The 27613-nt window shown below is 35.2% G+C and overlaps 1 protein-coding gene across 2 annotated transcripts; it reads right to left on the minus strand.

Annotated features, from left to right (window-relative positions):
• Positions 1-21114, minus strand: LOC122020791 (DNA-directed RNA polymerase III subunit 2-like). 2 transcript variants are annotated; one of them, XM_042578812.1, is made up of 38 exons: positions 20955-21114; positions 20792-20873; positions 20593-20714; positions 20406-20498; positions 19673-19745; positions 19469-19565; positions 19338-19390; positions 18297-18361; positions 17469-17574; positions 17284-17394; positions 16620-16679; positions 16468-16506; positions 16002-16052; positions 15824-15922; positions 15152-15211; positions 14974-15066; positions 13443-13547; positions 13259-13369; positions 13043-13159; positions 12573-12689; positions 12398-12478; positions 9992-10096; positions 9796-9876; positions 9560-9715; positions 9441-9485; positions 7822-7899; positions 7620-7759; positions 7416-7503; positions 5703-5827; positions 5499-5634; positions 4837-4967; positions 3339-3464; positions 3214-3269; positions 2702-2772; positions 1626-1710; positions 1417-1520; positions 372-500; positions 1-266 (listed from the first exon to the last, which is right to left on the minus strand). In XM_042578812.1, the coding sequence occupies exons 1-38, from the start codon at positions 20972-20974 to the stop codon at positions 216-218; spliced, it is 3462 nt and encodes a 1153-aa protein (XP_042434746.1). In that variant the 5' UTR covers positions 20975-21114; the 3' UTR covers positions 1-215. The 2 variants fall into 2 exon arrangements, with proteins under 2 accessions (XP_042434746.1, XP_042434747.1); XM_042578813.1 differs by lacking the exons at positions 20593-20714; positions 20792-20873; positions 20955-21114 and having other exon boundaries at positions 19469-19563; positions 20406-20459.
• Positions 21115-27613: the final 6499 nt, after the last annotated feature.

Raw genomic sequence — 27613 nt, forward strand, 5'->3', positions numbered from 1 at the left:
TTTGGAGTATAAAACAAGATTCAGCTTTGCCCTTCTCTTCTGAAAGAAATTTGTTTTTCTAATGGTTTCTGATTATAATTACATGAATAAGGTCCAAAATAAAACAGTTCAAGGTCAAACATTTTAATCTTTTTACAAAACTATCATTCTTCTATTCTCGCAGGCACCCTCTTTCCTCCTCAATGATATGCTTTAAGCAGAACATCCACTTGTACTCATGCTTCAACTAATTTCAAACGTGGAACGACGTTCATGGCCTGCAACTCCTGATAACACAGGAGAAAGACAAAAGGAATAATATGAGACCATTCATCCTACATCAGACAAGCAAATGACATGGAACGACACTATATAACAATATAAGTTCTTGCCTGGAATAGAAGCTTGCAGGCGTATGGAAGTCTGATGGTGGATATATTTTTGCCATTTTTACACATTGAACAAAATGCCGTCTTCAACTTGTAGTTATAGTACCCTAAGAGACCACACTGGCTGCAGACCTGGAAGGATAATGATTTTAAAGTCAGTAACTGATAGTTTAAAATCCAAAGCCAAAATGTTTTCCAACAATATGTTGGATATCAAAACAAGAAATATACTAGTGATTTTGAAAATTACAGATGACGAAAAATGATAATGGGCATGGTCCTAACTTTCAATAACTACACACTCCTGGTTTGATTAAAATCTACTTACAGTTCAATGTTGTTCCACATTAGTGGATACATGGAACTGTTGTAGGAACAAATGCAAGAGACTTTAACGGGATTTACATTACCTGTATGCATAGGGTACATGTTACTAACAAGTACACATCTTTATCCAGATTGTCAGAGGTGCTACATGAAACATACCGATCCAGCTATGATCAGATTCAGGTGAGAAAAGAATTCATAGATTTCAGGTGGTTTGAGTATCGAAGTAGTTTCAAAAATAAAAATAAAAAGTAAGGTTTTACAGGTAACCAATCGATTACTTTTTCCTACTTATATCTATTGTATCATTTATTGCATGTCAAAGACTATGTAGGATTAACTTAAAAGAACTTCATAAGAGTTCAGATTTTTTGTACTCAGCCATAGGTAGGAGCTGCCTCATTAAGGATGTTTTCCCTATCTGACATGTGTCCTAGGATTCAAGATTTGACACACTGGATTTGCTACCCTGGCCTGACTTGATGAAATCAGGTCAGGCGAGTCAACCAATTCTACTCTCCCAACTTTTGTTTCTAACTCAGTCCCTACCAACCAAGTCAACCCACAAGTTTGATAACATCCTTCTGATGTGCCTGCAAATCTATTCTAGGAATTTGCCAAACTGGGAAAATAAACCACATTTAATGTAGAAAATTACTGGGCAAAAGTTTTAATATGAACCAATATTGATCCAACGGCACTTTTCAGCTTGTTCAAGTACCTGAACTTGGTATGGGTCACTGGACAACATCAAACGTTCAAATATCAACATACTCGCACCATATGCTATCAAACAGTCACGTTCCATTTCTCCTAGACGCAGTCCTGCAAGAGGGAGACAAATTTTTTTTCAAGAAAAGAAACTTTTAGTTGAAGATTCAAACCACCACCATTTGCTGTCAGTTTCAAACATAATTATGATCAAACAACCTCCATCTCGGCTTCTTCCTTCAGTAGGTTGTCTAGTCAGCATCACACGAGGCCCTGTGGCGCGAGCATGCATTTTATCAATTACCTGTAGGTCAAGAAGATGATGAACATTATTTACCAAAAAGTCTATGCTGAAATACCATACGTTCGAAATGCGATTGAAAACTAAGATCAGACCAGATATTTCTAAGTTTGATAAGGAAATCCTTCTTGTTCCTACTTTATTGTCGGATTCAATCATGCATACTCCATTGTCTGTTCCTATTTCATTTTCTTCCCCATACTAGTAACAGAACCTAAAACAATACAAACCTACAAGATCTAAGCATGTAACCGCTTGAGATTCTACTACCCTCGCGTCGCCAATTTTAGTCCCTGAGCTAACTTTAATTTAGACCTTCCTGTTGTTGTTAGAAAATAACATTGCAAATACACTACTACAAAAGTACACACGCAATTCCACATTATATTTTGTTATTCTTCTTTGTAGTCCTCAATGACATTTTGGAACTAATTTCTCTTCCACCCTCTTTATAAACCCGCAGGTAGAGGTGTTGTTTACATTGCAAACATCACCAGAAGGTTGTAAACCAATCAAGGGCTCAATTGGAGGAAAAGAGATAAACAGAAATTTATGGTGTTGACTATCTTCATAATTTTTCTCCTACGGATAAGATTGCACGTTAGACTCAAATTTGCTAAGAGAATGTTTCTACATAGTGCCAGTAATATTTCCTTAAGGCTAGGGGTGGTATCTGATATCCTTTTTAAGCATTGATCACACTTTGTACAACCCTCAGATGACTTGTTGACAATGAACAGAACTCTAAAACAGTCTTAAGAATACGAAGACAATCAAAGATTTTTAGTTCCAAGTATGATTATAGAATTAAATTTTTGTCTTACCAAACAATATTTAGTAGCATTGTTGATACCTAACAACATTACACAGACCATGAATCACAAAAACATTTTGATAGCAAAGAAACAATTCAGGAACGAGATAATCTCATTGAAACTTTGCCAAATCTCTTTGCAAGGAGGACAAATGAGAAATGAAATATGTGTACAATTACCATATGTTTCAACTTCTGATAGTAGATTGGTCCCATGAAAATGTATGCTTGTAATGGAAAGCCTGTAATGCCTGGAACATTCAAATTACATGTCAAATATTTTCTGGTCAGCAGCACAAGTTGAAATAACAGTTAAGGAAAAGGTCGCGAGAATCAACAAAAAACATAGAGTGGACACAAAATTTTAAGCATATAAACAAGTAGCTACCAAAACAATAAACAATGTGCATTGTACTCATTTTAAGGCTAACTCATGCTCCTCCATTTTTTTTTCATGAGCTAGATCATGGACCTTTTCAACTTAGCTATCAAATTACATAAAGCTCTCCAAGACAAACCCAAGCCACTTGTAAGCGCATGCAAATCAAAACAACATTATGAAAAGCCTTGGTATCAAAATAGAGAAAATTTCATCAAGTTCCTTCCAAATTTTATTTACTTCATATTAAACTACTGGTAAAACAAGCTTAAACACAATTTCTTGACATAATTTCTTATAACAGAAAACATACCGGAGTAGAGGAAATCTTTGCCGCTATAGCTAAATCCATGCTTCACAAGTGTCTTGCTGGAATTTTACAAAAATTGTAAGTACATGGTCACAGCCAGAGATCTAATGTATTAAAAGAAAACACACCTTATGTCTTCAACCTTATCGGCATGGCCACCAGGTTCTCCAAATACACTACCATAATGAAATCGACCACAAGATACTCCAGCTTTTCCACCAAGAAGCTCAATCATTTTGCCTATTGTCATCCGACTATTAATTGCAACTGATGTTAGAGCCAGTAATTATGTTTTGAAGGTACAAATCTATATTCCAAAGTAAGAAGAGATTTAAAGCAATAATAGGAAAATCAATGAAAGAAATCTTGGGAGAATACTAATATGATCTCCACAACATATAAATAAAAGGTTATGAATACAGTGTAGACTGTAGAGAAATTTCAGGAAAAACAAAAGAGGAAAAAAGCAAACCCTTTAATTAGGGAATTCATATAATAGACAAGAATAAGAATCATAAATAATGAACCAAATACCAACAAAAATAAACGAATCCCTGAGAAATGGCCACAGATTAATCCTCTAATTGATATTATTTTCTGACTAGTAGAAATGGCCATAAATACTATTTTATCAGTTGGTGATTAATGTGTGAAATAAGGACTGCTAAATCCCTTTGTGAACAAGTTTGCTAGTTCGGACCTTCAAGATACACAAGGAGCAAAAATGAGATCATAGTCTAGCCTAGTGTGGCACTCAAGTAACCACTATGACTAGTAGAATTTGGTGACTGCAATTTCTACCGACTGCTGGCTATGTCTAAGCAAATGCATTCCTGTGGCTAAGGAACTAGGCATTACAATTGTGTTGTGGCAAGTGATACACCACAAGTGCAAACTGTCGTTACAAAAATTTTAAAAGTTTAGCACTTTTCCATATTCCTAACCCTTACAATCTACAAGAAAGAAAAGCCTGGGTATAGGATTTTCTATGTAATGGAACATGGAAATCTCCTTCAATCCATGCATCATCCATGTACAACAGATCGTGACTACATATTATATTGTAACACTGTTCATTGCATACAAGTGTGTCACATCAAATGAGAGATAAGACTAATGAGCAAATTGCAGCAGTGACGCGCAAAGTTAGACTAGCACAAAATTTTCACAAAACAAAGTCTATTAGATTAGTATCCAAGGAAGATACATGACCTTGTCACCATATTTTTTCTAAAACTCTCGTCATAACTTATGCTGAATAGTCATAATTACACTGTGAACACAAACTAGATAACAAAAGGAAGACATTTCTTTTACTTGGTAAAGGATCAACAAATAGTCAACTGCCTTTTGCATATTTAACGAACCAACCCTTATTCAAAAAGGATTATGTTAAAAAACGAGATTATTCTCAGATCCAAATAAAGAATTGATAAGTGCAAATGTTTTGATAAATCAGTAGGGAAAAAAACAACAGTAACTAATATATCAGACTACAGAACAATGAATGTATAAATTGTGTATGAATATGGCAGTAGCTTCAGACATGTCAAATAGTTCATAGTTGTTCATGATAAATATGGAAAAGCTCTAAACTGCAAACAAGAATGAAATAGAGGTTCATACCTAGGAAATCCATGTGGATTCATAATTAAATCAGGGCATATCCCACGCTCCGAAAATGGAAAATCTTCCTGCTGAACTATGGTACCACAAACACCTTTCTGTCCATGTCTGCTACTAAATTTATCCCCTAGCTAGAGAAGGAATAATTTCAAATGTTATAGAAAGAACAATACACTAGTGATATAATAGAGCTCAATGCGGAATACTATCCAGGAAGTTGACCTCAAATAGTGGGGATAGCCATGACTTAATGATGATGATGATAAAGAACACTATATAGACAAATTCCTAACCTTCTCCACATGGTTTAAATTGGATGGAAATTGCTTGACGACTTAAGAATCAAATAGTGTGTCACAAGTTTACAAATGAAACACCTACCCTTTCCTCAATGCAAGATGTTATTTGAAAAATAATGGGTACATTTGATGATTATTGTATTAGATAAGATGGTTGTATACTTGTATTAATTATCTAACTACTTTTTGTGGATTTCCATGAGACTATGTCATAAAAGATAGTTGATTATCTAACAACTGCTAGCAAATTTTCAGTATGCTACATTCATATACAAAATTCCTTTAACGGACAATATGTGATGAAAAAAGTTGATCAGTTTCACAATAAAATATGGCTCTTGAGCATTCAGCTAATAAACTCACCTCTGGCCTCCGAGTGTGGCGGATGATAGATTTGATACATAACTTGTTACTAGCATCCGAGCAAAGTATCACGCGATCAACCACACAAGTTTCACCTTCAGGGCCCTTGTACACAGCAGGTGTTTTTCGGTACTCTCTGGAATGGAAGGATACCACATTATCATCTCTTTGTACTTCTTGAAATCGTAGGGAAGTAACACTTACTCATCTTTTAAACCTGTTGGACCACCGGTTCTCTCCCTGGTATTTATTGGACTTTCTTTGTTAACATAAATGTCATTGTTCCGAATTATCTCCCCGGGAGCAGCAATTCCATCACCATCTAATATCTGTTCAGAACCGAATGTATCAACGCTTTAAATTGAGGAAATCTAGATGGAAATGTGGCAAGTAGCAGAAAATTTAGCAACACAAAGTAGTGAGAAAAGAAACAGAAATGAATTTGAAATTGAAATTGAAAGATATAGTGAGATGAGATCCTGATATTTAACATCGCGTTAGAAACTAGCTAGCATTTGCTAAGTGACTAGTACATAACAGTCTAATCAATCACAAAATGCATATACAAAAACTCACTGAAACTTTTAAATAGATTTCTTTATCTCTCTCCCAAAGTTCAGATTCCAGGTCTTGCTTGCATTGCAACAGAAGACTACCCCCACAATCTCTCTAGCAATGGGTTTCCTCCCTTTTCCTCTTTCATATCATCACTTCCCTATTGTCAAATACTACTCATACAGTGTGGGTGCAGACAATTTACATGCTATTGCAAGTAGTTTTTTCTTTCCATTTTTACTTTGGTAGGAACTAGGAAGTACAAAGGCAATCACAACCATCACTGATGAAGAAAACAGGTAAATGTGGTTGCCAATCCCTGTTGTGGTTTAGGCATAAGCAAACCCCCATATAGTTCAATTGAAAATTTGAACATCAAACCAATGGTCCTACTTGCTAAAATTTGATTTACAAGAGAGGCTGGATTGGAGAGAGAACAAAGAGATGGTTGCTTAGATTCATCCAGGTCGGAGAAAAGAGTGGTTATATGACTATACATATGAGAACCCTCTCTTCACAGCAACAGATTGAACAAAACCTAACTCATTAACTTTATAATTACACATTTTAATAAATTTGATTGAGTAATTTTTGCACAATAATTGAATGTGTATGTGTTACAACATGATCTCTTTCCTATACCCAGCGAAGCTACAAGTAATTCCTAATGTCAAGAAACTAATCACTTGATCGTAATGCCTGTTAGCAAACCTTGAAGTTCCAAGGAGCAGCATGATAAAGGACCAGTTTACTTTGTTACATTTCGTGTGTATTGATCATAGCGTTGTGTATAAGTACTGCAATGTCTTTCCACTTGCTTCCATTCACTGAGATAGTGGTGGTGTTCTTACAATGGTTTCTTTATTCAGTAAGATTGATAATGAATAATCAAACAAATACGTCAAACAAGAAAACACAAACTCATAAAAAAAAATGTGAACAAGTCTGCCATAGAGTTGATACCTGACCCAATAAAAGATGATCCATTCAAAAAAAATGTCATCTCTTAATTATTATCCCCATTTTTTCTCGTATACATAACTATTAAGTTTTGACTTTGTACATCGACAAATTTGGGTAGTGCTCTGAGATAACAATTAGGAATTGAAAGTAGTGCTTTTTTATCAGATCTTTTCAAAGAAGAAACATGCATGCTAATATTCATTCATATTACAAGATATAGTAATAAAAACAGAAACCATTTAATTCAAATAATCTGCACTACAGATGTCAACCAACATAAAAATAAAGAATAACCACGAAATTAAATGTTACAAATCTTACAAGAAGATTTTAAAAGTTCAAGAATATAAAGACTGCTCATAAACAAACCCCAAAAAACAGAATTTTCAACCAAAATACCTGCATTCTTTGATTCTCCTTATCCTTCCTTGGCTTAACTATTCTGTCTGTGGCACCATTACCATAGATCTCTTTTACTACCGTATACCTACAAAAGATTATTTTTATGACAAAACCATATAAAAAGAAATTCCCAAAGATTTTACAATTTAGCCAGAAAACAAGACAAAAGATAACATGGGCAAAGGAAAACAGTTAAGATACTTTTTCATTGATATACAACGGCCAAAACCACGATCAAGAGACGACTTGTTCATGACAATTGCATCCTCAATGTCATAGCCACTGTAACTCATAACAGCGACAGTTGCATTCTGCCCAGCTCCTAGCTTATCATATCCAACCTGGTAAAAAATGTTAGAGACAACTCATAAAGCATACCCATCAGAACAGGGAAAATGCACACCAGTTCAATTGTTTTTGTTGTCAGCAATGGGCGTTGGGGATACACCAACAAATAAAGCAAAGAATCCGCTCGACAAAGCTGCAAGAATGAATACAGGTCAAAGAATAAATATCTTGGCAAATATAAATATCCTGCAATCCAATGCTAGCATTTCTATCGCTAGGGCAACTGTAAGTGATTCTGAAATGCCATAAAGATCTAACATCAATATATGCATAACACGCCAGAATATAACAGACAGCAGCCCATAAACAAATAATACAACAAACCTAAGATCACTATGCATTTACATTGGCATCAGTTACTTCACCCAGCAAAAAACTTCTTCGTTTTGTTGTCAGCATCTTGTCCAAAAGAACTAATTGAAATACTCAAGCAACACAAAAATCAATAGAAAGTAACCACTGTCATTAGGGTTGGGGATAAACAGACCTGAACCAATAAGCCTGAACCGAACTAGAAATGGGCTCCAGGTTGAATTCCAAAGTGTTGTAAGAAAAACTCTTAACTATTTCAGAATACTCCAAATAACTAGGTTAATTAAGTTATACTCTGATTTATTTTAATCAAATTTGATCTGTGATTTCTATTAAATTAAAAAAAATGACTAACTTTGAATATAATCTCAAATAATTCAATTAATTATGTTATTAAATTTAATTAATTTAATCATATGATTGAATAAAATGAGTTAGATTAATTAATTTAATTAATTAATACTTTACTATTATTAATTAATTCTCAAACTATTTATAATAACTATAGATTGTTATTATTATTATTTATAATAATAATCCAGTCACTTGCTCAATGATCCTTCTTCGTTGAGGAGTGGAATGAACCTTCATGCTCATTGATTAATAAGTTTGCTTCGAACGCTGAAGAAAGCCTTCATTCCCAAGCGTGGAATGAAACTTCATGCTCATCTAGTCACTTGCTCATTTGTCCTCCTTGCGAACAACAAAGAACAATGCTCTTCTCCTTGCCTTGCACCATTGACGACTCTCTACACAATGTCAGAAGAAGTTGAAGCTTCATTCTCCTCCACTGCTCTCTTGCAATATGTTCCTCCACAAGAATGTCAAACAACAACACTCTTCTCCTCACACACAATCGCACATCCTCGAAATAATACCTAGATCCTGATCTAAGTTTCTCATAATGAGAAAAAAAATTAATGTGATATATCAATAAACTAATAAATTGCTTGGTTCGAATGTCATGTCATGTTTTTTTATTTTCCAACTAATTCAATTTTGTTGTTCCTATCCGTCAGACGCAAATGAATATTCAGAAGTTTTAAACTATGTGATCCAGATAACAATACAAACTTTAACAACCATAGTTGAATGAATTGAGATCAGCCAAATCATTTTAACAGGATGTAGGAATATGCATATAGAAAAGCTCAATAAGAATGCTTGAGGCAGCAAATCAATGCATTTGCCTTAAAAGATCTAGTCCTAAAATGTCCAAGAATTTGGATAGAGACTAAATTCACTTTCCCCAAACAATTGGGTAAGTTAGTACTCACATGTGCTATGACCATAGGATATGAGAATTTTGACATAAATCAATAAATCAATATGTTACTAAAGTTGTATCTATAATTTACTTGCCTGATTGTAAGCAATATTACCCATAGCTTGTTTCCCCATTGCACACTACAACAAGAATTTGTTTCAGAAATTAGTGTGGAGCTAAGCTGAAATCAGACTAAAAGGCAGCTCAACCAAACCTGGTATGTATTACGTGGAGATTGGTTGTGGTGAGGATAAGGAATTAAACCAGCACAAACACCTAAAAGTGTCAAAGGCTCAATCTCTATGTGGGTTATATCACACTTTTTCTTTTCAGAATCATCTGTGTCATTTTCACATTCATACAACGCTATCTGTCAACAGAAGTGTACCAGAGAGTGAATATGACAATTTCAAATGACAAAATGAGCATGGCAGTAGCAGATTAACAAACCAATGCATTGTTCTCTTCATTGACATCAAGATATTCAACCAATCCATCCCGAAGAAAATCATCAAAAGTACGAATTCCAAGCTACAATACAATGACAAAAGTTTCAGAAACCACAATTTTATATGCCTACTAAAGAGAATAAAGAGAGATCAATAATTAACCCAAAATAAGGAAAAACTTCAAATAAACATAAAACCTGTAATTCTTTCATGTGATAATCCTTGATCCTTGATATGCCTCTGTCAGCGATAACTAGTGGACGACAAACCCGACCACCATCCGAGGCAATATAAACACAATTCTTCAAAGAAAAGGGCGACAAACAAAATCATTTTCAGGTGCATGAAAGAAAATGACAAACCAAAAAGCAGTCACATTTATGGCAAAATCTTCACAAGACAGGATTCTCATTCGCTGAAGAATGTCATATCAAAGAGTATCCTATTTAGATAAAATGTGCATCATACAAAAAGTAATCCATTAATGTAATTGAAATATCATATGAAAGAGTCCTATTTAGACAAAATGATCATGATACGAAAAGCATTACTGCTGTAATCATTTGTGGTCTCAACTTGTAGCACAGATTTCTCCTAGGTTGCAAAAACTAATGTTGATAGGTACATTAACTGAAAGGGGGCATGAATCTTTACGATGAAAGAATCAACATTAGGAGAGTCACAATGAGAAGTAAATGATGGACATCCAACTCCAAGTCATCAAAAGAACAAACTCCAAAGTACCCATTATCACTACTTCCACATTTTTTTCATATTAAACTAAATATGTGAACCTGCAGCAAAATGTTAGATGGAACCTTTTGGCAGGGAACATTTCTCTAATGCTAGCACAAAAAGAACCACTACATGTCTCAATGTCATTGTCTAATTATGGGCATCTAGCACACATGAACTTAACATGACTCCATACAAACATAATGACTCAAAACTACATGCCTAATTATCATGATTGAATCAAAAGACCTCCTATTCCAGTATGTAAACAAATTGAAAGTGGAGTGAGGCCAAAATGACTTGGTATTTGGAAGGGACATGCCCAAAATTAGGGCTGTAAACGAACCGAGCCGAGCCGAGCTTTGGGGTGTTCAAGCTTGTTTGATAAGATAATCGAGCTGAGCCGAGCCGAGCTTAAAATGAACCAAGTTTTTGAAATGAGTGTTCAAGCTTGGCTTGGTTTATTTTTTATGAGCTTGAGCTTGTTTGAAGCTTGGTTTGAGCTTGGTTCGTTTAGATGTTATCAAGCTCTCAATTCAAGCTTGCCTTGAGCTTGGCTTGGGCTTGGTTCGAGCTTGGCTTGAGCTTGGCTTGAGCTTGGCTTGAGCTTGGTTTGAGCTTGGTTCGTTTAGATGTTATCAAGCTCTCAATTCAAGCTTGTTTGATTGTTTGAAACTTTTAATTGTTTGATTAGTTATTAAGATTGATAATTTAAATTTATTTATTTTATTTTATTATTTATTTAGCATATTGAAAGAGTTTTATTAATAAATATGGTTCGCGAACGTTGTTCATGAACATTGTTCACGAACGTTAACGAGCTGAACACATATGTGGTCAAGCTTGTTTGTTTAGCTTAACAAACTGTTCAAGCTTGTTTGTTTAATTAATCTTATATATATTGAACGAACATAAACAAGCTCTTACTAAGCCGAACACCAAGCTTGTTCATGAACGCTTGGTTCATTTACAGCCCTACCCAAAATACAAGCATACCATGGGCCATCATGTTTATCCATATTAGGAATGAGCACCTTGGCTTCAATACAATCCATAATTTAATAATCTAACATGAATGCTAATGATTAAGATTTTTATGGTGTCCGATATCACCATCTCAATTTGAGATCTAAGCCAGAATGAGAACTACCAAGTTTGAACAATCTAAGGCATCAATGTATCCACAAGAAGGAACTTGTAGCTTTAGTTTTCTAGTAGTTTTAATCAGCTCATATTATGTCCACATTCCATGACAAGAATAATAATAGTATTTTTGACATATTCATCTTTATCAAGTGACAGAACTACATTTTAAAAAGGATCAAATTTCAATTCTACCAATAGTGAATAATTAAAGTCAGCACATTCAAAAACTTCTGGAACAGGAAATACACTATTCAGAAGATGCAGCAGAATATGCCAATTTCACTCCTGATAAAAAAATATTCAAGTCCTAAATAGAATATTGCAATGTACAGCTGGTAAAAATATGGCCATAAAATTTTGTGTATAATAAAGATTATCATAATAAAAACTATATAAAGGTGAAAAGGTAGAATGGTTTACATATGCGTTACAAGAACTTTTGGAAGAGGAATATACATTTTAAAGGCGATTCCAATTTTGTTGGTATGACACAAGCATGAAGCATGTAGTGTCAGCTATAAAGTTAGGATGGTAATAAAGGAACAATTAAAGACATAATTGACTGATTCAAATGCAAAGGAATAGTTGGTTTTACTGAATAACCCTAATCATAGCTCATCAAACGTGTATGACTTAATTTCAATATAGACTAGTTTAAAAGGAATAGCTGATACTTGTCCATAATCCCTAAGGAATTAAATACACTAGAAAGCAACTTCTACCTGTTCTTCATTCACAAAAATGCTGACAAACTCCCCAATTTTACCACGTCTACGGAGCTTTCTCATGTTACCGGCAAATAGCTGTCAATTCAAGATAAAATGATTTCACATAAATGTAATCAGAGACCAAGTGCATGTAAAGTCTATGAAACAAAGTTAATAATTGTTGATGAACCTTTGGTTGTCTATGTTTTCCAAGTATAAGCCCATTAAACATAACCAAAAAAGATCCTGGTAAGTGAAGCTCCTCGCCAGATAAAAGTGCTAAATCTTCAACACCTAGAGTGTAGCACTGCCAGGGAAAAATTAAGAACTCCATGAGAGAAGTGAGAGAGATTCAAAGATACAGAGAATATCCTTATAAAGGAAATATCAATTATCTATACAATGTCTGTGAATGTACAAATTACTGAACCTACTTTCAGACAAGATAAGATGTGTTTGATTCAAAATACATTCATTTGTTAATAAAAGTAAGAAGGTCATTTCATGCATCGTTTACAAACTAACCAAAAACACATAAATAATTTTGTTCATGCAATAAAAATAGATTTGGTGTTGCTTTCAAGTTAAAAAGAAATGTAATATCTTAAAGTTGTAGATCTTATGATGTGTGTGTGATCAAAAATGTTCAAGTAATCAAACCAGAGAAATCAGTGGACCGTCCTCCTCGTCAGTTGTAACATGTGTCAACAAAGCTAAGTTTTTTGTCAACCCACAACCTTCTCCTTCAGGAGTGTCGCATGGGCAAAGCATGCCCCACTGTTTCAAATAACATCCAATGAACAAACACCAAATTAATATAATAATAGTAATGTAGATAAATTCAAGAAAACCTTCAAAGAAGCACTAAACAATTACCTGACTTGGGTGCAATGCCCTTGGCCCACTTACTTTCCTTGTCTTCTCAAACTGTGGAGATATTCGAGTCATGTGGCCTAACGCTGCTATATATGATAATCTTGAAACAACCTACAATTCTAAGCAGTAAGCTACTATAATTTCTCGATAGCAAAAGTAAAACAGAGAAGTCAGAGATAATTACCTGAGATACACCTTTTCGATGCATTTTAAACCGTTTTAAATCCCAATTACCTGTTGAAATGGATCTATCCAAGCCTAATGTGATGTCATTATTTTGCCTAAGAAACTGTAAACCAAGTTAAATAAGAGAATTTACAATATTTACATTTCTGGGATGTACTAGTGGAGGTAACAAATAAAATAAAACAAGCACAGTGCAGGTGAATAATTCAGATAACTCAAGGGCAATGAACAAGCATTAGGAAGAAAATGTCAAGAAGGCAAGAACACAACACATCAAAATCAAAGCATAGTACCAAATTATCCAGGAAAAGAAGATAAATAAATAAATAACAAAAGGTGCATAACTATTAATATGGTCACCTAAGACCAGCAGAAATTTCGTTGACCCCATTTAGTCCTTAAAATAAATATGCAGAACATATAGAAAAGCGTAAATCCATTAAGCTTTTCTATATGTTCTTCATATTTATTTTGGAAGTGCTTTTGTATATGTTCTTCATATCTATTTTGGAAGTGCTTTTCTATATGTTCTTCATATTTATTTTGGAAGTGACTAAATGGGATCAAGAAAGTTTCTAATACTCTAAATTAAAAAGATCAACATAGTTGTCATGTCTTAATTCGATATTCTTCATTTAACTTAAGGGAGCTAGTATAAGATGAAACTGCAACTAGATATCCTAATTCAGAAGATAAAAGTAAAGAATAAAAAAAAATCAGGCCATGACAGTGGGAGAACCGAAACACAAACCCAGATTTCTTTTACCCAAATCAAATATGGGAAAATGGCATAGACTAAGCTTTTAGGCCATGTATTTGTGGTAAATAGATAGGAAAGGAGGAAGAAAAGTGAAGTTAAAAAGTTTCTATTCACCACAAATCAAATAGGACAAAAGAAGCCAGCCTAATCTTTTTGACCATGTTTGCTTGGGAAAAAACAGGAAGGGAGTAAAAAAAATGATGAATAGAATTTAGATTTACTACAAAAATAAAAAAGATAGATAATCAAGTCTACAGTACATATATTCCACCCAAATAGGTAAAAAAATGGAAGGAATTGAGTTAGTAAATAAATGATGGGAGTGTATTAGCCACCAGTAATAAATGACAAACATCGGCAAGCTGATTAACTGAAAAGTGATCAATTACATCTTGAAATTCATTGATTTCTAAAAAATGTATGAGTGATGAGAAAGATTAGAAGTGAAGTTTATAAGATAATAATCTGTCGACGCCACTTTCTTTCCTAGCAAAGTGTGGAAATCAAAACTCCATGTTTATCCTTTTCTCATACCTCCAAATAAACACCAAGAGGGAAATTTATTTTCATATCCTTTACTTTTAATCCCTCCTGTGCTCCATTTCCTATGATCCTTCATTTCTCAACGTAAACATGCATAGATGCATGAACAGGCGAAAGAACAATTAAGATTACTTCAAAATTGAAATATCTATAATCAACTCAAGCTCATTTGTGTGTGTGTGTGTGTGTGTGTGTGAGAGAGAGAGAGAGAGAGAGACAGACTTACATGGGTAAAATCCAGACGACTGGAGCGGCTAGCCTTTTCATATGCCCTGTTCGCAAGCTCTAAAATATGAGTGTTCATTGATTTAAACAGATCCTGGAAAATGGTTAGATAAATATTAGAAGCCTGCTAGATTTATTAACAAAGATCAGAATGAACTTGTCTAACACCAACTACTTACCTCAAAGAGCAAGGAAATCATCTGTCCAGATAGTTCCAGCCGTTTGTTGCCCAAATAATCCTGATATAGAAAGCAAATCAACAACAAGATTTATGAATCTCGAAAATAATTTTAAAAAATCTACGCTAAAATGAATGCTTGCATATTTGAAAGATATTCAAGTTATTGTTAGATTTGAAAGATACTCAACATGCAAATTAATCATGAAAAAAAATCAAATTCATCAGTTAATTAAAGGGTATGAGCTTACACCTACATTTTCAGACCGAAAGAGAAATTCTCTTTGCAAAATACAACATCAACACATGGTAAGGATATCTTCAAAGTAAACATTCCAAACTTTTTCCAAACACTCTAAAATACATTTAGAAAGTTTTACAATATTACCAATAAAAGATTAAAATCATGCCCACTATAAGTATAAAAAAGTAAATATACAAACTTCATCTTTTCCCATCCCAGGACATACATTGAGCACCAATAGCTAGTACTTCAACCTTTTCACATCATAAATAGCTTACATAGTATTATAATCATGAAACTAGCCACTCTAAAGAGTAATAAAATATTCTTTTTCTAAAAAAAATTCTAAGAGAAACTTTAGAAAGCAAGCCATCTAACATAAGTACATTACAACACCAGATAAAATCTAAATAAAATGCATAGTCATACCTTATCATCAAATGTATCGGTATTCAAAATTGCATCTAGCATACGTCTTAACATAACTGCTGCATATATCCATCTAGGACGGAAATTACCCTCGTAGAGCTGAAAAGTAAACAAAGTTATGAAGGTTCATTTTTCATGAATAAGTTACCACCTTTAAGGCAAGAGAAAAATCATTTACCGGAACATGTGCAAGAAATACATCGAGAAGAATAACCTTTGCTAGACCAGTCTGCAAGTATGTGAATTTGTCAAATTTAAAATAAAACTAGTATTCTACTTGTTCAACATGATAATAATAAAACGAAAGTGCAAAATTATAGCGCTTCCAATCGCAAGAACCAAGACATATGAATTAAGTGAAAATATGGCTAACAAACTTGTCATAGTGATTGAGGTGATAGTATCCTTGTAAATTATCATATTCAGTGATATGAAATTAGTATGAATTGAACAAATTCTCTATAACATATGAAGGATTTATAAATAACAAAAAAAGGTTGACACTCGTCAAGGAATTGAAATAATTTTTTTATGCAAACAATAAGAAATTTATGCCAAAATTACATAAAACTTAGAAAGAACTAATGTGTAAAATAAAGGCAAAGTACAAGTTTGTTTGCTATTAACAAAAACTAATCAAGTACCTTTTTGTTCCCATGATTTGTAGGATTAGATCTTCCAATCTGAAAAGGTCAAATAAAAGAGTTTTTTTGTCTTACGAGAATACATAAATAAATAAAAAAAAGGCTTGGCACTAGTTTTCAAATATTTGTAATCAAAATATTTAGACGGTCACCTTTCCATCTAGGAAATCTAATGCCTGTTGCTGAGTATAAATTCTCTCAAATGCACATTCCTGTGCCACACAAAAATGATTATGAGAAATCATTGGATGGGCAGGTCTGAAAATATCATTCTTAGGTAGAAATGGAGGTACAACATAAACAATAGAATAGGACAATAGATAATAAATTTGAAAGATCATAGTAAAAACATAAAATTATAAAATATATATTGCCACGATATTATTTTCTGAATTTGCATTTACATTTTGTATTTTCAAAAAAATAATAGCAGCTACACAAATCATGTATGATTTTCTTTATTATTGTGCACATGCATCCAAAATCAAAACCTAAAATCATGGATCAAAAAGCAGCAGTGCAAAGGGGAAGAGCATATGGAATATATGAAGGTTTTACATTTAAAAATGAGCATTTGATTAATTTTAAGAATGGAAGCAATCATGGCAGAAAAACTCATTCTAGAAGGCAGTTAGGAGTGTACCAAGTGTGAAATAAAGCATATGTTGTATGAAAATATGCCCTCATTCCTTCAACTGAAATAAAACCTATGTTTTCATTACTCTAACCAAGTTAAAGACACTATGTAGACCAATTGAACCTACATGCATGCATGAAACATGTTCAATCCATATTTTTGTCGAAGCCATATACTACCTGAATTGAAGGAAAGAGAAGATCTCCATATCGTGGATCTCTTCCTACCATTTGCACAATCTCTTGGTCACTCTCCATTCCCATAGCCTTTAAGATCACCATGATAGGAATCTATCAAAAAGCACACAAGATTACAAAGCAACCAATGATGAATACATTTAGAATGAAGCCTTATGATTTACTACCGGCTTATTAAATTGATTGAGTTGTAGATAAATCTTCCCCTTGTCCATAAAGAATACTGTTTTGCTTTTTGTTTCATGTGTGCTACTAGTAACAGATGCTGCCACCCTGATCAAAGTGATTATGATAATTGTAAAAGTAGCTCAGACAAAAGGATAGAAATTTATATAACGGTAAATATATTGACAACACAATTACCAAGAGAAAGGTAACTGTATAGTATTCTTTTTTTTCAATAGCAGTCTGCTAGACACATTAGAAATTTAGAATACCCAGTATATAGTATTCATGGCCATAGTAACAGGAATTAAAACATTGTGCAACAAAACAACACGGAAAGCAAATAACCAAGGTGCATAATATCTATTAAAGCTCTTAGGTATTCTTTGGGTTAAAGTAACATTAGACAAAAGTGTTTTATCTGAGTGGTGATTGACTAGTCTATCCATACAGAGCTTAAACATCACTAGCGATATATAGTCATGAAGGAACTACAAGATATACAGCCATTACCTATTTTAGCATATTTGTAGACATGGTTTTCATCAAGCTACATATAAATCATTGGATCTCAACCTCCAGTGGCAGTGGCTGAGAACTAAAAGAGAAAAGAGAATGATGGTGCTCTTGGAAATGCAAGTCTTAAAGATAGAGTTGTCTTTTCAGCAATAACTTAAAATCAAAGATTCCTTAGATCCAAAGCACAACTCTAAACTAGGAAGAAATATTGCAATAACTAGCACATATAATGATATCAAGCCATATCGCATAATAGATCAAAATAAATAGAAATAATAAATACAGAGAAGATAAGGAATAGAAAAGCATACCGTCCCTTAGTATCAGTGTCAATGATGATGCGATTCTTAGAGAGTTGTTCCTGAATCAAAATCACCTAGAACGCACAATACTATTAATGATTGGCTCATGCGGTCATAATTCAAAAAAAAAAGGCAAAAGAAACAAAAAATGAATATGGAAAAAAAATAAATTTATTAAGCAAATTGAAAGGCGTAGAAGATGAAAAGGTAAAAGACAGGCAGGCTTTTAAAAAAACTGAAGAATGATACCGGAAATAAAACATAAAGGTAAGAGATGTAGTCTATCATTCTAAATTGCAAAGTTAAATGTTAGTAGCCATTGTGAACGCTATAATACCAAACATCAAAAGCATAATTGGCAAACATACAATACTTCCACCCTCATGATAATTTGTAGTGTCATTCAATAGAAGAGATGGCGCAAGATTAAGATAATCATGATGCAAATGCTTCAATTCCTCCATTTCAACTTATCTGCAATGGAGTTCTAAGCGGAGGAAGGGACATAAAAAAATAGAATCTTAAAAGAAATTAATCCAAATAAAATAGACAACATTAAATGAAAGTCCACTTTATCCACTGTTATATTCACTCAATCAATATCACTAAGCTTTCTATGATGAGGTCTCCCTTTTGCAAGATCGTTGAATGAGACGTTGATTTTAACACTGCATATTGTTCCATTGCAAGATGTAATTTTCTTTATTGTTTGAATATATTTTATAATTGCAAAAATTGGCTAAGAAAGTCAATAGCAAAAGCCGAGGAAATAAAACTAATTACATATTGGGTTGTGCAATAACAAGCATCAATGCGCTTTGGGAAAGAAATCTCAAAAGAAGGAATGGAATTTAAATTACTTTAATGTGACACACAATTATCAATTGAGTGAAAAAGACATATTAAATACTAAGACTCAAAGCAAAACCATTGAGGTCCCCACTAACTTGCCTAATTGGTGCTCCCAAACTTGAAGCCAGTCAAAATTAAAAAGTCCCTTAGAATTAGTTGATCCAAGACTGAATAGACTGAATAGAATAACTAAATTACCTTCTCAGTTCCTTTAACAATGAAGTAACCACCAGGATCAAGAGGACACTCCCCTGCAAAAAAAGAAAGCATTTCGATCAAAATATATACAAACTTATTCAAATTTCAGAGTATAGAAATATAACACAAACCAAGCTTTGATAATTCAACATCATCCTTCCCACTCAAAACACAACGGCTACTTCGTAGCATAATTGGCATCCTTCCAATGACCAAATTGGTTAGCCTCTAACAAAAAAAGGAGGAAATCTTTTTCAAAAATTGTGGCAATTGTTATTTACACTCTCAAGGAAGTACTAATCTCTGACTGATTCATATCATCAAATTTTAAATACCTTAACTTCAGGATTCTTAGTTGCTTGATTTGCTATTGTGTATTCAACATCAACCATTATGGGTGCAGCATATCTGCAAAACACATTATGAGAATAACACTGAACAATAATTAAGTAGCACAATTTTTTATTTGAAAAACTAGCTCTCAATACCACACATACATATCCTGTGATGAATAATAATTATTATTTCAACTCAATTTGATCATTAAAAGAGAGAGAGAGAACCCTAACGTTAGACTTTCTACAACAATCCTGCTTTGAGGGAGGCTGTAAGTTTAATGTAATAAGTAATGGAGCACCGTTCCCTTGTTCATCTATTTTGCTATAAAATCATAAGTTATTTTCTCCTCCATGCCTCCTCTTCTCTTCCTTACTAAAAGCCCGCATAGTAACAAAAAGGAACCAACATGCACTAAAATTAAAGATTCATCCATCTCCATTCAGATGAGGGATCTTCTCCTTGTCATGAAACTCATCTACCTCCACAAAGGAAGCTCAAGGCCCCTTCGATCATGTTAGGGAGTAGTTGTCTACTGCCTTGTGGAATGAAAATCCCACTAATTGCTATGGAACCACTTATCATGAGAACATAATCAAAGAGTTATTATCATTATTGCACATATCTAACAAGCTTGTATGCACAATAAACCCATTTTTACAAATCACATTTGATGCGTACTAATTGTACTTAGAAACTATGTCACAGGTAATGAAAAGAAACACTACATACGTTCGATCCGAGAGTCGGCATATATGTGGAGTAAGCTTCTCCATGGCATGGTCCACACCAACCATTGGCCTCCCAACTTCAATATTAGTGTACCTAATCAGAACGCCCATAGAAAAAGAAATTACATGCATGCCCAAGTTCAACAAAAGAGAAAAAAAAAAGTTTTAGGAGTTTGGTCTAGTCTTACCTCAGATAGAAGTTGGGGTCATGACGACAGACGAGAAAATTATTGGCCTCGAGTATCTTTTTGATACCATGGTCTATGAAATAATTAAAAGAATCCAAATGTTGTTTCACCAACCCTCTCACCTGCAAACCAGACCCATCCACTGCAAAAATTAATCCACAAGATTACGAGCAAAAGAAAATGCGAAGACAAAGAGTACCTTCAAAAATGCAGGGATAAGAGGAAACTTATCTACGGCGGAATTGACCGGGGCTGAGAGCGATCTGGTGCTCAGACCGAGTCTGCAAAAGAAACGAAAAAACAAGTGAAGTGAGGATGCATTCGGACGCTTAAAGAATCAATCGCTTCGACTAAAAACGTACTCATCCTTCAATAACGTCATTTGGCTCGTCGCCCTCGCGTTCACGATCTCAGATGATAGAGGCAGTTAGAGCGAAGGCGTTCACGGTCTCAGAGGATGTATGCCGTTAGAGCGAAGATTGAGTTTTGAGGGTTTAGGTGAAAAGGAGGAAAAAAAACAGAGTTCTAGGGTTTCATATGATTTACTTATATAACAAACTTTTTCAAAAAAAAAAATTAATAATAAGTTTAATGTTGTAAAAAATTTTATAAATTATTGAATACGTCATCCATGGGATAAGCATGGATTCTAAATATTCAACCTCTTAATTTTTTATGACGACAGCGGCCCTCTATTTTACCGTAAAATTTTATAAATTATGTTATATGTTTTTATAAATTATTTATAATAATTCATTATTTGATGTTGAATTATATTACTTTTTTAATAAATTATTGTTGTCAATAAAAAAATATATATTTTATTATATATAAAATATAAATAATGTATATTAAATATAACATGTTAAGTTTTTAGGGTTTAGATGTCGGAAAATTTAATGAAATCAAAATAATTTAATTAATTAACTATATCATTTACTTAGATAATAGATATCCATGGTGCGAACTTTTTTTTAAAAAAAACTAATAATAAATTTAATGTTATAAAAAATTTTATAAATTATTGAATATGTGATCCATTGGGCAAGCATTGATTCTAATTTCTAAATATTGAACTTCTTAATTTTTCATGACGACAGCGACCCTATTTTATCGTAAAATTTTACAAATTATCTTATATATTTTAATAAATTATTTGTAATAATTATTGTTTGATGTTGAATTATATTACCTTTTTAATAAATTATTATTGTCAATAAAAAATATATATTTATTATATATAAAATATAAATAATGTATATTAAATATAACATGTTAAGTTTTTAGGGTAATCAAAAAGTGAAATCAAAATAATTTAATTAATTAACCATATGATTTACTTATATAATAGATATCCAGTGCTTTTTCAAAAAAAACTAATAATAAATTTAATGTTGTAAAAAATTTTATAAATTATTGAATATGTGATCATGGGCAAGCATTAATTCTAATTTCTAAATATTGAACCTCTTAATTTTTCATGACGACAGCGGCCTCTATTTTACGTAAAATTTTATAAATTATCTTATATGTTTTTATAAATTATTTATAATAATTCATTGTTTGATGTTGAATTATATTATTTTTAAATAAATTATTATTGTCAATAAAAAATATATATCTATTATATATAAAATATAAATAATGTATATTAAATATAACATGTTAAGTTTTTAGGGTTTAGATGTTGGCGAAAATTTAATCAAAAAGTGAAATCAAAATAATTTAATTAATTAACCATATCATTTACTTATATAATAGATATCCATGGACGAGCTTTTTCAAAAAAAAAACTAATAATAAATTTAATGTTGTAAAAAATTTTATAAATTATTGAATATGTGATCCATTGGGCAAACATTGATTCTAATTTCTAAATATTGAACCTCTTAATTTTTCATGAGACAACGGCCTATTTTATTGTAAAATTTTATAAATTATCTTATATGTTTTTATATTTTTTTTTTTGTAATAATTCATTGTTTGACGTTGAATTATATTACTTTTTTAATAAATTATTATTGTTAATAAAAAAATATATATTTATTATATATAAAATATAAATAATGTATATTAAATATAACACGTTAAGTTTTTAGGGTTGATGTCGGTGAAAATTTAATCAAAAAATGAAATCAAAATAATTTAATTAATTAATCATATGATTTACTTATATAATAGATATCCATGGTGCGAGCTTTTTTTTTAATAAAAATAATAATAAATTTTGTTGTAAAAAAATTTATAAATTATTGAATATGTGATCCATTGGGTAAGCATTGATTTTAATTTTTAAATATTAAACCTCTTAATTTTTGACGACGACAGTATTAGTGGCTCAGTTACAGCAACAGCTAGCTGAACAGTAATAGGAAATAGCCACCTTAAAGGCTAATCAGCAGAGTACCCCCACAGTCACCCCGGAACCAAACCTGACGACTCCAGAAGTCTTAGAGGTTCCACCAGCCCAGCCTACAGCACCAGCACCAGCAGCCCCAGCAGCTGAGCCAAGAAAGGAAGCTTATCTGATCCAGTGGCAGCGGGTCAAGCCAGAGAACTTCTCAGGCACTAGTGAACCATGGGATGCACAAGCCTGGTTCAAAACACTGAAGAGCACGATGGAGCTTCTGGACTGGCCAGAACACGAGAAGGTGAAGTGTGCCTCCTTGTCGGCAGAGGCGCGCGTGTATGGGAAAGAATCAGAACGAAGCGCCCAGTGAACCAGATGTCATGGGCTGACTTCGAGAAGGAGTTCTTCGAGGAGTTCTTTCACGTACGGGTTACAAACCGTCACTACGACGAGTTCACTGAGTTTCGTCAGGGCAACCTTTCAGTTGAGAAAGCCGTGAAGAAATTCAACAGGTTGGTTCGTCTATGCCCAGAGCTAGTCAGCACAAAGAAGGAACGAATCCGGTTGATGCTCAAGATGCTGAGGCCAGAAATAGCAGTGAACGTGGCTGGTGGCATACATAGGCCACAAACCACAGAGGAGTTAGTGAGCAGTGTCTTGACCACAGAGCATTACCATAACGGAAGCAAGTCTCCTCGGAATCCAAAGGCCAGGAAACTCTCACACTCAAAAGCAGAATGCCACGGCTCTGGAAGGAACTCCAACGATGGCGCAAGTCGGGAGTGAACCAAAGGAGGACCATCTAGCGACGACCGGTTATCCAAAGTGTGCTACTTGTGAGAAATTCCACCCAGGGGTTTGTCGCAATGGCACACGAGGATGCTTTGAATGTGGACAAGAAGGGCACATGGCCAAGAAGTGCCCGAACAAGACCGGTCTTCCTCAGCCACAGCAGATTCAGTATGCAGGCCAGTCAGCTCAGTTATATCAGATGCAGGCCGCTCTAGAAGGTCCACTTATCAGCCAGGGCAAATTAGAAGCCCCTCCAGCTATGGCGAATGCGAGGATCTACTCACTCACCAGAGAGGACGTAGCCAATGCCTCGACAGTTGTCACAGGTCAGATTAGCATTTTTCAGTATAGTGCTACTGTTCTATTTGATACTGGGGCAACCCATTCATATATAGCCAGGGTGTTCTCCGAAAAATTAGAAATACCCCCAGAGGTACTCAGTGGTCAGTTTTTGACGGCACTACCTTCAGGAGAGATCATGGCATCCACGCACTGGCTCAGAGCAGTGCCGGTCATTATAGCAGATAGAGAGCTCTTTTGTGATCTTATAGTGCTAGAGATGACCGACTATGACGTGATCTTTGGAATGGACTTTCTGATCCGATACGGTGCTACCATAGAATGCCGTAAACAGAAAGTCATCTTCCAACCTGAGGCGGCAGTGCAATTTGAATACAGCGGAGAACCAAAGAGAAAGGCTAAGAAGTTTCTCTCAGCTATGAAAGCACAGAAGCTACTGGATATGGGATTCCTAGCACATGTAGTCAACGCCACCAGGACAAGAACCAGCTAGCGGAGGTTCGAGTCGTATGTGACTACCGAGCAGTCTTCCCTGAAGAGTTACCAGGCTTAACAGAGATTGACTTTGAGATAGAGCTCATTCCGGTACAAATCCTATCTCCAAAGCGCCTTATCGCATGGCTCAAGCAGAACTTGAGCAACTACAGGGGCTGCTTGACAAGGGTTTCATACGCCGAGTCACTCACCATGGGGAACGCCTTGTATTGTTCGTGAAGAAGAAGGATGGAAGCATGCGTCTATGCATAGGCACTGAACCAAGTCACAATCAAGAACAGTATCCCTTTCCCAGAATCGCTGTTCGACCAGCTGAAGGGAGCAGCAGTGTTCTCTAAGATAGATCTCAGATCAGGTTATCATCAGGTGAAGGTTAAAGAAGGGGATATACCCAAGACAGCATTCAGAACCAGATACGGACACTACGAGTTCGTAGTCATGCCCTTTGGCGTGACCAACGCTCCAGCTACATTCATGGATCTCATGAACCGAGTATTCAGGGAGTACTTGGATAAGTTTGTTATTGTGTTTATCGATGACATCCTTATCTACTCAGGAACTCAGGAAGAACACTCAGAGCACCTGAAACTAGTATTGCAGACCCTTCAGCAAAATCAGCTATACGCCAAGTTCACGAAATGTGAATTTTGGCTAGATCAGGTGTCCTTCCTGGGTCATATCATCTCAAAGGATGGCATTATGGTAGATCCCAGCAAGATAGAAGCAGTAAGTAACTAGAAGAGACCTAAGAATGCCAGCGAAATCAGGAGCTTTCTGGGATTAGCAGGATATTACAGAAAGTTTGTAGAGGACTTCTCCAGGATAGCTTCCACACTGACAGCTCTCACCAGAAAGAACAGGAAATTTCAGTGGACAGAGGACTGCGAGAACAGCTTCAGCGAGCTAAAAAGGAGATTGACCAGTGCTCCCATTTTGGCTCTACCAGACAACACCAGCAGTTTTGACATCTACAGTGATGCCTCTAAGTTGGGACTAGGAGCAGTACTGATGCAAAACGGCAAGGTGATCACCTATGGCTCCAGACAACTCAAGGATTATGAGAAGAATTACCCTACTCATGACCTTGAGCTTGCAGCAGTAGTGTTCGCTCTCAAAATTTGGAGACATTACTTATATGGAGCTCAGTGCAGAGTGTATACAGATCATCAGAGTCTGAAGTATTTCTTCACTCAGAAGGATTTGAATATGCGACAGCGCAGATGGTTAGAGCTGGTCAAGGATTACGATATAGACATCCTCTACCACCCAGGGAAAGCAAATAGGGTAGCAGATGCACTTAGCAGAAAATCTAGTGCTACCTTGTTATCTCTTACAGCCATGTCACCGCCTACACAGAAGGAGATTGTAGATTTCGGTCTCGAACTCATCGTTGGACAGCTCTCTACTATGACCTTAGAGTCTACCTTGCTTGGTGATATTCAGTCAGCTCAGGAGCAGGACCCTGAAATTCAGAAAATCAAGCAAGGGCTAGCAGAATCAGAAAGTAGAGAATTCAGAGTGTCCGATAACGGGGTGTTGTATTTTGGTGACAGACTCTGTGTTCCAGATCAGGAGGAGCTACGGAGACAGATTTTGGATGAGGCTCACAGGACTCCCTATGCGATGCATCCAGGTTCCACCAAAATGTATCAAGACCTGAAGAAACGTTTTTGGTGGCCCGGGATGAAGCGAGATATCGCCAGATATGTTAGCATCTGCCTCACCTGTCAATGAAAGAACATCGTCAGCCACTGTCAGATAGGAATCTATCTGATTCAGAATGGAAGTGGGAGGATATCTCTATGGACTTCATAGTGGGACTACCGAACCACGAATAGTTTTGATGTCATCGGGTAATAGTCGACGGGTTGACTAAATCACTTTTAGCTATCAAGATATCCTACTCCATGGAGAAGCTAGCTCGGTTGTATCTCGGAGATCGTCGGACTTCATGGAGTCCCGTACCATTATTTCGAGAGAGCAAGATTCACATCACACAGGGTGTATGCAGTCGACATTGGGCACGAAGTTAAGGTTGATCTGACATTCCATCCATGAGGCGGATGGTCGAGACGAGCGAGTAAATCAGGTACTCGAAGATATGCTCCGAGCGTGTGCCCTAGACTTCAAGGGAAGTTGGTGCAAATACCTGAGCTTAGCAGAATTTGCATACAACAACAGCTATCAGGCCACTATCGGCATGACACCTTATGAGGCTCTCTATGGGCGGAGGTGTAGATCTCCAATCTGCTGGTATGAGAGTGGTGAACAGAAAAACTAGAGCTTCAGACAAATCTAGTAGCAGATACCACAGCAGCTATACAGCAGATCTGCCAGAGGATAGAGATAGCTCAGAGCCGCCAGAAGAGCTATGCTGATACACGACGCAGACCCTTAGAGTTTTCAGTTGGGGATTCAGTGTTCCTCAGAGTAGCTCCCATGAAGGGAGTAATGCGTTTTGGGAAGAAGGGCAAGCTAAGCCCCAGATACGTGGGACCATACCTTATTAGCAGAAGAGTGGGCAAGGTAGCATATGAGCTAGAGCTACCCCAGGAAATGTCAGCTATCCACAACGTATTTCTTGTCTCTATGCTGAAGAAGCATACCCCAGATGCCACCCAGGTGATTGAGCCCCAGTCGGTACCGATCCGCGAAGACCTCAGCTATGATAGTCGGCCTATTCAGATAATAAACCAAGCAGCTAAGAAATTGCGGAACAAGGAAGTACCATTAGTCAAAGTCATTTGGCACAGTCACACAGCAGAAGAGGCAACTTGGGAGACAGAAGCCAGCATGAGACAGAAGTACCCAGAGTTATTCTAAGTTCGAGGACGAACTTTTTATAAGGTATGGGGGATTGTAACGCCCGAAAATTCTCAAACTTACATTAGAATTATTTATGTGATTTTCTGGGATTTTTAGATATTTTTCCGGAATTTTCCGAGTAGCGGAAGTAGCAAAACTAATTAGAGGAATAAAAAGGCTTTAGCGGGAATCGAACCCGGGACCTCTCGGACCCGATAACTTTTAGTTAGCCTAGGTAACCGGTGAACCCAGCAGGGCCGTGCTGAAAGAAAGGGGAAC

The sequence above is a fragment of the Zingiber officinale genome, chromosome 9A (genome assembly GCF_018446385.1).
Source record: "Zingiber officinale cultivar Zhangliang chromosome 9A, Zo_v1.1, whole genome shotgun sequence".
Taxonomy (NCBI): domain Eukaryota; kingdom Viridiplantae; phylum Streptophyta; class Magnoliopsida; order Zingiberales; family Zingiberaceae; genus Zingiber; species Zingiber officinale.

Excerpts from the sequence above, each read along its gene's own strand:
- LOC122020791 (XM_042578812.1), bottom strand. The coding sequence starts at position 20,974 with ATGACGTTATTGAAGGATGA. Across the intron at positions 20,715-20,791 it reads TTATCCCTGCATTTTTGAAG|GTGAGAGGGTTGGTGAAACA; the intron begins GTACTCTTTGTC and ends TCTGGTTTGCAG. Across the intron at positions 7,900-9,440 it reads GTAATATTGCTTACAATCAG|CTTTGTCGAGCGGATTCTTT; the intron begins GCAAGTAAATTA and ends TCATTCTTGCAG.